The sequence below is a fragment of the Balearica regulorum genome, unplaced genomic scaffold (genome assembly GCF_011004875.1).
Source record: "Balearica regulorum gibbericeps isolate bBalReg1 unplaced genomic scaffold, bBalReg1.pri scaffold_99_arrow_ctg1, whole genome shotgun sequence".
Taxonomy (NCBI): domain Eukaryota; kingdom Metazoa; phylum Chordata; class Aves; order Gruiformes; family Gruidae; genus Balearica; species Balearica regulorum.
The window spans coordinates 10,041-20,264 of record NW_022679094.1 but is presented as its reverse complement, the minus strand read 5'-3'; the positions used below and the strand labels follow the sequence as shown (position 1 = coordinate 20,264).

Here is a 10,224-nt window from a genome sequence, read left to right as displayed (position 1 = left end):
CTGGGCCGGGCTCCTGGGATGGAGGGAGCTCATGGCCCGTGGGCAGCGCTGCAGAGAGACAGCTCTGCCCAGGAGCAGGGCTGAGGGCACTGCCTGCAGGCAGCGAGAGGAGACCTGCGAGGCTGAGAGAGCTTCAAGGCAGTTGGGAGCGGGAGGATGCTGAGAGCTCCCTGGAGGAGAAATCTTCACAGCCCTCGACGTGGTAAGTCTGTGGGTGCAGGGCAAGGCAGCTTCAGTGCCTGGAGGGATCTCCTCCAGCTGGTAGAGCTGACAGGTTGTGGGCTGTGTCAGGAGGACTCTGAGAGTTTGTGCAGCACAGAGCAGGAGGACGTGCTGCAGAGCAGGGATGCCCTGCTGCCCCATCAGAGGGACAAGGCATGAGGATCCCCAGAACAAGTTCTGTATAGGGGATATCTAAGGGAAACAGCATAGACTGGCTCAGAGAGTCTGCCCTCACGTGTCCATGTCTTCTCCTCTGTCATGAGTCCCGTCTTCCCAGAATGGATATATGTCCAACAGCAGCTCCATCACCCAGTTCCTCCTCCTGGCCTTTGCAGACACACGGCAGCTGCAGCTCTTGCACTTCTGGCTCTTCCTGGGCATCTACCTGGCTGCCCTCCTGGGCAACGGCCTCATCATCACCACCATAGCTTGCGACCACCGCCTCCACACCCCCATGTACTTCTTTCTCATCAACCTCTCTGTTCTGGACCTGGGCTCCATCTCCACCACTCTCCCCAAGGCCATGGCCAATTCCCTCTGGGACACCAGGGACATCTCCTACTTGGGATGTGCTGCACAGGTCATTTTTTTTGTTTTCTGTGCTAATACAGAGTTTTCTCTTCTCACCGTCATGGCCTACGACCGCTACGTTGCCATCTGCCAACCCCTGCACTACGGGACCCTCCTGGGCAGCAGAGCTTGTGTCCACATGGCAGCAGCTGCCTGGGGCAGTGGGTTTCTCTATTCTGTTGTGCACACAGGCCAATACATTTTCCATACCCCTCTGCCAGGGCAATGCTGTGGGACAGTTCTTCTGTGAAATCCCCCAGATCCTCAAGCTCTCCTGCTCACACTCCTACCTCAGGGAAGTTGGAGCCCTTGTGGTTAGTGCCTGTTTAGCTTTTGGATGTTTTGTGTTCATTGTGGTGTCCTATGTGCAGATCTTCAGGGCCGTGCTGAGGATCCCCTCGGAGCAGGGACGGCACAAAGCCTTTTCCACGTGCCTCCCTCACCTGGCCGTGGTCTCCCTCTTCATCAGCACTGCCATGTTTGCCTACCTGAAGCCCCCCTCCATGTCCTCCCCATCCCTGGACCTGGTGGTGGCAGTTCTGTACTCGGTGGTGCCTCCAGCAGTGAACCCCCTCATCTACAGCATGAGGAACCAAGACCTCAAAGATGCCATCAAGAAAGTGATTCCATGAACATTTTTTGTAGGGAAATGTTTACTACCTCTCTCCACAATTGATTACAAAACTATCTGATTACAGACTGGGTTTGAATTTTTTGGTTATTGTGGGTTTCCGGGTTTTTGTAGTTGTTCTTGTTCGTGTTTGTTTTTTGTTTAACTTCTTTTTTTAAAACTATCATTATTATTATCACTATTGCTGTTGTTATTGTCATTGTTGGTTATTATGTTCCTAGAGAACTGTGGACATTTGTGTCACTTCATCTGAGGCATGTACCTGTTTTGTGTCACCTGCTGCCCTTACTAAGGTGCATTAACACTGCTCAGAGCGAGCCTCTCTCATAGCACCTCTGTAACCAAGTGGGATCCTCCCGGTGCAGTGCTTTCAGGCTGGGCTCTTTCTCCAAAGAGGCCTGAGGAGCTGCACCCCTGAAGTTCCTCTTCCTCCATGTGTTTGGGACTAAAAAGCTCAGTGTCTTTTTGTGACCTTTTAGAGACATAGGAGTAGATTTATGAGTCAATGTCTGGTGAGAGTGAAGATGGTGAGTGTGAGTGCGGGATGTACCCAGGGCTTTCCCCCAGGTGACATTCAAGACACCCATCTTCTAGGAGGGGAATCTGGAGCTGTCTGGAGAGCGCAGTAGTTCTCCAGGGACAGCATGCTTTTGGGATCATGTGGAGATGGAAGAGGTGGGCATAGATGGGGTTTGGGCCCAAAAGTGCAGGGCATGTGCAGACCTCCCCTGGCCCTCTCCAGTTCCTCCCCACCGGCCTGGAGCAGGAATTCCCACAGAGGGACACGCTGGTCCAGCTGTGGCCACACCATGGCTCACTGGAGGGGGAGGAAAACTCAAGAGGTCTGTGTGGCCATGCTCCTCGCAAGACATCCATCCCCCTGTGCAGCTGGCCTTCTTCATGGTGAGCATCCACCACTGGCTCCTGTGCTGTCCCTTGTAGTGCCCATGCCATTCTCCTCAGGCTCACTGCTCAGTCGGTCAGGTTCCAGCTGGCCCTGACCTACGGGGTTATCCTTCCCCTCCTTGCAGCACTGGCCACTTCTCCTTGTGAAACTGAAGAGGTTTCTGGTGGCCCAATCCCAGAGTTTCTCCAGGTCCCCCTGGACTGAAGCTCCATGTACTCAGCTGTGAATGTTTGCATGCAGATGGCTCTCCCTGCTTGGGGTGACCCATCACCAAGCGATCACCACACGAGAAGCCTGAGGTGCCCTTGCAGAACCTCTTCACCGCTCTGCAGGCTGAGGAGGAAAGACCCGCCACATCAGGAGAGACGCTGGAGCTGAGGAAGGCAGCCCGAGCTGCTCCCCGTATAACAACCAGCGCAACTAAGAAAAGGCGACGGCTGATAGCAGTAGGCGACTCTCTTCGGAGAGGCCCAGGGGCACCCATCTGCTGACCTGAGGCACTCTCTAGAGAGGTGTGCTGCTTACCGGGGACTCGGAGCAGGGATGTCACTGGGAGACTACCAAGCCTCCTACAGGCCACTGACCATTCTCCGTTGCTGCTGTTGTACATGGGCACCAGTGATACAGCCAGGAGCAGCCTGAGGAGTATCAAGAAGGATGACAGAGCCCTGGGAGCGGTGGGAAGGGACTCTGGAGCACACACAGGTTTTTCATCCATCCTGCTGGTCAAAGGGAAGCGGTTTGAATTGGTCAACAAATGGTTGCCCCACTGGTTGCTGACTGGTGCCACAGCCAGGCGTTCATCTACTAAGGCCATGGGACTGGCTTTGAGAAACCTGGTCTACCCAGGGCTGATGGGATCCATGTGTCAGAGAAGGGGAAGAGCATCTTCAGCCATAGGCTTGCCAGGCTGGTGAAGAGGGCTTTAAACTAAAGTGGCTGGTGGAGGGGAACCTCAATCCAGCTCACTCCTCCCAGTTTAATGCAGGGGCATCAATAGAAGCCCAGAGCCTGGAGAGGGATCACGGGTCACAGAATCACAGAATCTCAGACTGGTAGGGGTTGGCAGGGACCTCTGGAGATCATCTAGTCCACCCTCCAATCAAACAAGGATCACCTAGAGTAGGTTGCACAGGATTGTATGCAGACAGGTTTTGAATCTCTCCAGAGAAGGAGACTCCACAACCTCTATTGGCAGCCTGTCCTGAAAAGAGTCTGGCTCCATAACCTTAACACCTGCCCTTCAGATATTTATAAGCATTGATGAAATCCCAACTCAGTCTTCTCTTCTGCAGGCTACAGAGTCCCAGCTGTCTCAGCCTTTCCTGATACGAGAGATGCTCCAGTGCCCTCATCATCCTCGCAGCCCTCTGCTGGACTCTCTCCAGTAGTTCCCTGTCTGTCTTGAACTGAGGAGCCCAGAACTGGACACAATATTCCAGATGTGGCCTCACCAGGGCAGAGTAGAGGAGGAGGAGAACGTCCCCTGACCTCCTGGCCATGCTCTTCTTAATGCACTCCAGGATACCATTGGCCTTCCTGTCCATGAGGGCACATTGCTGCCTCATGGAGAGCTGCTTGTCCACCAGGACTCCAGGGTCCTTCTCGGCCGTGCTGCTTCCCATCAGGCCAACCCCTACCCTGTACTGGTGTCTGGGGTTGTTGTTCCCCAGCTGCAGGACCCTACACTTGCCCTTGTTGAATTTCATGGGGTTCCTCTCCACCCAATACTCTTGTCTGTCCAGATGTCACTGAATGGCAGCGCAGCCTTCAGGTGTGTTGGCCGCTCCTCCCAGCTTAGTCTTGTCAGCGAATTTGCTGAGGGTACACTCTGTCCCCTCGTCCAGGTCATTGATGATTATGTTGAATAAGGCAGGACCAAGCACTGACCCTTGGGGCACACCACTAGCTACAGGCCTCCAACCAGGCTCTGCGCCGCTTATCACAACCCTCTGGGCTCTGCCATTCAGCCACTTCTCTACCACCTCACTGTCCACTCCTCCAACCCACACTGCCGAAGCTTGCTAACGAGGATGGTATGAGAGACGGTGTCAAAAGCCTTGCTGTCGCTTTAATAAAATTTCTGTCTGATTCAACTTTGCAAAACTGTCTCAGTGACAGTCCTGGAGGGGGCTCTGACAGGCAAACAGTGACTGTGACATATGGCTACACACCTTTAGACATAAACCATTGACCAAGTCTAGGACTCAGACCGGACCTAGCCGCACCTAGGCTCCTCTCTGAGAAGGAGTTCAGAAAGCAAGGGGGTCCTTTCGTGACTCAGCGGGAGGGCCTCCCTCAGCCACACATCAGACTCACCCCCTCGTACACCACAGGTGGGCAGCACCAATCCAGTGCTCCCAGCAGCTCCTCTCCAGCCAGAGCAGCTCCCCATGCTCAGAACAGGACTCGCTGCTGCGCACGGGGCCGTGGGTCTCTTGGGTGCTGCAGCCACTGGCACTGCCTGCTGGCAACTCCCAGACTGAGGGCCGAGCTTTGGTGCCTGCACCGCAGCTCATGGTACCTCCTGCTGGGCTTTGTGCCACGGTCACGATCCTCTGAGCCAGGTAGTTCAGTCACTTCTCCATCCACATCACTCTCCACTTCTCTAACCTCTACTTCATCAGTGTGTCTCGGGGGATGCTAGAGGAGACAGGCTGAAAGCTCCCCACATCCTCCTTCTTGCCCTTCTTTGAGATAGTGTTGGTATTTGCTTCTGTCCAGTCAGCAGGAACCTCTCCCAGTAACCACCACCGTTGAAAGAAAGTCCAGAGTGGCCTCGCAGTGACATTGGCCAGCTCCCTCAGCACTCGTGGGTGCATCCCCTCAGTTCCCGTAGGCTCAGGTATGGCCGCTTTGTTGAAATGTTCCCTAACCTGAGACTCCTGCACCAAGGTGAAGTCTTCCTCGCTCCCAATTTCCCTGAGATACCTGAAATTTGGTCCTAGCAGGACAGCCTGTGGTGAGGAAGACCTTGAAAGGTCTCGGGCTTTTCCATATCCTGGACCAGATACCATGTACATTTTGATTAGTCTTCCTTTTGCTCTTTATGTAGTCATAGAAATGGGTTTTGTTGTCCTTCAGGTCACTCAGCAGATTCAGCTCGAGTTGGGCTTGGGCTTTCCTAACGCCATCTGCACATGCTTGGGGAGTTCTCATTGATGACCAGGGTGTGAGAACATGAGGCTTCTTCCAGTGGCCTGCAGAAGGGCTCATCTACTTCTTCCTAATCAAGCAGACAATAAGACATGCACTGAAAGGTCCCCTGTGCTGGTCTGCTTGGCTAATCCTGACCCACAAACTCTCCACAGGCTCATCACCAATCCCAAGGCAGAGCTCCAGGCTTTAGCATTTCATTGAATTAGTATCTTTGCTTCTTATTTATTATCTGTCGTGTCCTTTCATTCCTACTGCTGTCATCTTTTTAGATGCACCACAAGTCAGGTGAGCCATCTGCACACACACATTAACCGCTGACACAATGGAGCTTCACTCCAAACGACCTTGAGAAGCTCTGGGATTTCATCAAGAGAAACCTCAAGAAGTTTCCCAAAGAGAAGGGATCTTCTCCTTCTGATCTTGTGATGTTCTGCATCAGGGGACAGAACCACCCCATTGTACTGGGTTTGGTTAGGGTGCAATTAATTTCCATCAAAGTGGCCAGTATGGCTCTGTGCTTTGAGTTTGTGACAGAAAAAGGTGCTGATAACACAGCGATGGTTTAGTTATTGCTGAACAAGGGCTCGCACAGCATCAAGGCCTTTCCTGCTTCTCAGGCTGCTCCACCAGCAGGGAGGCTGGGAGTGCACGAGAAGCTGGGAGGGGACATGGCAGGGACAGCTGGCCACAACTGACCAAAGGGATCTTCCATACCATAGGACATCATGAGTGAGGCAGCGACTGTGTGGCACTGAGCTGTCTGCCAGGGTTACACCACAACACGCGTCCATCAAGGCAGGCTCGGCCATGACTGGTGGAGGAGCGGCCTCAAGGAGGAGGCTTTGGGCATTAGGAGGGATGCCAGAGCAGCCAGTGGTGCTAAACAGGAAGATGGCCAGGAGCACATTGGGCTGCCCTGGGAGGAGCGTGGCCACCCAGGCAAGGGCACTTCTTCTCCAGCTTGACTCAGCACTGGTGTGTGGCCACCTCTGCAGTGGTGTGTCCCAGGGTGGGGGGCTCCCCGTTCTGGAGGGATGGGGAGGAACTGTCACGTGGGCAGAGAAAGTCTGCCAAGATAGGGTTAGGGGTCGTGTGTGGAGAGGCTGAGAGACCTGGGCTGCTTCATCCTGGTGAAGTGGAGGCTGAGGGAAGCATAGGGGTACCTCGGGACAGCTGGAAAATTCCTTTCTGAGGTGATGGCACTATTCTTTTGGTGGTGGGCAAGAGCATGAGAAAGGAAAAGCACGAGAAACTGCAGCTTTGGAGGTGCCGAGTGGAGGTGAGGCTGAAGAACTGTCCTTCTGAGGGCAGTGCTGTGGTGCAAAAAGTGACTCGGAGGGAGTCTGGATGAGCCCATGGCTTTGTGTTTGAGGGAACATGTGGCGAGGAGGGAGAGACAGAAGTCCAGGTAGGGCCATAGCATGGGGTGAGAAGAAGGTGGGGAAGCGCGTTGGGTGCCTGCAGCCTGCAGGGAAACAGGCAGAGGCGTGGGGCAGTGTAGGATGGCCTGTGGTGCCGATGGCCAAGGGTGCTGGCAAGGCTGAAAGGCCCCGATGGAACCGAGGGCTTTGCCCCCTTGCCTATGGCTGACGTCCCTGCCACAGAGGCCTCAGAGGAGACACGTTGTCCTCATGGCCATGGGGCATCGTTGCCTCCTTGCACCCACCGCGGGGGAGGCCATGAGGTGTCATCCCGTTGTCCTTCCCTTGGCATCCCACTCCCCACAGGACAAGGCAGAGCCCTGAGACACAGGTGAGGGTCAGGATGTCCCTTGCCAGGGGCTGGGGGTCAGCGCTTGGCATTTCTGCTTCATCAGACAAAGCCAGGGTGTCCTCAGCATCAGAGCTGCCTGCACTTTGCCTTGCTTTGTCATCATGGCCTCCAATGATCTGCTCTAACGAGTCCCTGGGGAGGCTTTGTCAGCAATGGCCCCCAGTGGGGCCCATTCATGCTTCAAGGTACTTTGGGCTTTACTGCTGACTTGGCCTTCTCCAGAGGTTTCTTCAGTCTCCTCTTCTTGGTATCTGAGGTGCATGGACTCAGCAGCAAATACGCCATGGGGCTCATTAAAGTACAGAAAACTCTAACGAGCCATGTCTCTTCCCGTAATTTTCTTCAAGTCCTCAAGCCTTGTCCAACTAATTGGAGAGGTTGTAGCTGAGTACTTAATGATGAAGATTTCAAAGAAGATTTCATGGAGGAGGATTTTTTTTCTTTCAAGGCTATTTTCTATCACTTGTCAGTTTATAGAAGAAGTGATAGCAACATTCTACAATGGATGTTGGTCCAAGCTGTCTCCTAAAGACATCTGGAGAGGCAGGAGAAGCAGTCCCTTGAGATCCAGCACTGTCTGGACAACCTCGCTCCTCCCCAAGGCCACCAGTTCCCTCATCGGCCACCTGGGCCTTGCATCACCTTTCCTCACATCAGGCTTCTCCACTGAGCTCTGCAGCTGGATGGTACAGCTCCTTCACACCAGCTCCCACCTGCTTTCCTTGGAGACCTGGGCTGCACACAGGCACACAAAGGTTTCTCTTCACTGACAACAAACAACAGTTAAACACGATGCAAGTTAATGAACATGAAATCTCTCTCCTCAGCTGGATGCTGAGTCCAAGCAGCATCTAACGTGGTCCACCTTTCACAAGGGATTTCCGTACAAGAACAGTTTTAAACATGGAGATAACAAAGGACAGGTACAGACACAGTGAAGGTGTTGGCTAAAGAGTTCATGAGAGTTCTGAAAGATGGGGCAAGTTTCTAACTCCCTGAAGCTCCAAGCAGAAACCAGAGAGTTGAGAGGCATCTGAATGGCCAAAGAGGAAGCGGAGGAGGAAACCTGGGAGCAATGAGAAGGGCGTACGTCCAGATAGTCTGCTGCAATGATGTCCTTAGGCATGGCCATTGAACCAGGAGAGGTGGAAACACCTGAGCGATGAGGGAGATGAAATAACAGACAGCGTAGTGGTAATGCAAGGACAGGGGATGGTGAATACTTCTGCTGCTGCAGTCAGTGCACTTCCTGGAAATTCCCATTCTGTCATGGTGGGAAAACATTGCCAGTTCTTACAAACACTCCAAGGATTCTTCGGATGAACATTTCCTTCTAGATGATTTCAACGTAAAAAAAAAAAAAAAAAAAAAGCAAAAAAACCCCATGTGCCCCTTCCCATGCAGAGCCCAGTTGTCTGAGCATGAAGAGGCAGTGCCACTTTGAGGGGCCCCCGTGTACCTGAGGTGCTGGCCTGGGATTGGCATCTGTCACAGAGGACCTGTGGGAGTCCAGAGCCCCTTGCAAGCTGCAGGTGGAGGCTGGGCAGGGCTTCCCAGGGCATCTACACTGGCACCAGGTCTCTGTGTCCCTCGACCTGAAGGCATTCATGTCCTACATCCATTCCCAGTTCTGGGAAAAGGCAATCCCCCTCCAAGAAAGAAAAAAAATGCTGAAGAGTGTGTTGACACCTCTCTTTGCTTTGGCTCTTTGTCTTCAGATCTTCTGCCTTTCATTTCCATGCCATTCACTGACATCTGACAGGCCTACAGGCATTAAACCAAGATCATCTGGGGTCTTGCACAGAGCCCCATGTCCCCAAAACTTCCCTGGTTGAGGGATTGGTTTAAATGGTCACCTACAGCACAGGAGGCTTCATGCCCCATAAACATCTGCAGAACTCCAGTTGGAAATAACGCCCAGCATCCCCATAGGATCCTCAGAGACCTGAGGTGGAAGGGACCTCAGGCAGCCTGCCGTCCAACCTGTCAGAAACAGGGTCAGACCAAGTGGTTCAAGGCTGATTCAGTGCGAGTTGGAAAACCCCCAAGGACAGAGACTGCACAACCTCTCTGGGTGACCTGTTCCAGCACTTGGCTGAGCTCATGGGGAAAAGGTATTCCTTGTTTCCTGGCTGAAGCTCTCCTCTTTCACCTTCCTCCCCTTGTCCTTTGTCCTCCCACCATGCACCATGGTGAAGAGACTGGCTCTGGATTCTCCATGTCCTCCTTGTCAGTACTGACAGGCTGGCATGAGTTCCCCATCAGCCTTCCCTTCTGCCAACACGGCTTCACTAAGGGCAAATCATGCCTGACAAATTTGGTGGCCTTCTATGATGGGTTCACGGCATTGGTAACCGACAAGGGAAGGGCAACTGACATCATCTGCCTGGACTTGTGCAAGGCATTTGACACTGTCCCACACGACACCCTTGTCTCTACATTGGAGAGACATGGATTCGATGGATGGACCACTCAGTGGATAAAGAATGCCAACGGCATGAAGTTCAAGAAGGCCAAGTGCAAGGTCCTGCACATGGGTCAGGGCAATCCCAAGACAGCTACAGGCTGGGCAGAGAATGGATGGAGAACAGCCCTGAGGAGAAGGACTTGGGGGTATTGATTGATTGATGAGAAGCTCAACATGAGCCGGCATTGTGCGCTTACAGGCCAGAAAGTCAACCATGTCCTGGGCTGCATCACCAGCAGCATGACCAGCATGTTCTAGGGAGGCGATTCTGCCCCTCTACTCCACTCTCGTGTGACTCCACCTGGAGTATTGCGTCCAACTCTGGGTTCTCCAGTACAAGAAGGCCATGGAGCTTTTGGAGCAAGTTCAGAGAAGGCCACGAAGGTGATCAAAGAGCTGGGGCACCTCTCCTGTGAGGACAGGCTGAGAGAGTTGGGGTCGTTCAGCCTGGAGAAGAGAAGGCTCCGGGGAGACCTAATTGTGGCCTTCCAGTAC

At 53.4% G+C, this 10,224-nt stretch overlaps 1 protein-coding gene across 1 annotated transcript; it reads left to right on the top strand.

The window, feature by feature from the left end:
* The first annotated feature begins 508 nt into the window (after nucleotides 1-508).
* LOC142599873 (olfactory receptor 14J1-like) lies at nucleotides 509-1,424 on the top strand. The gene is given in 2 exon segments (XM_075741627.1): nucleotides 509-982; nucleotides 984-1,424. Coding segments are annotated over 2 exon segments (915 nt in total).
* Nucleotides 1,425-10,224: the final 8,800 nt, after the last annotated feature.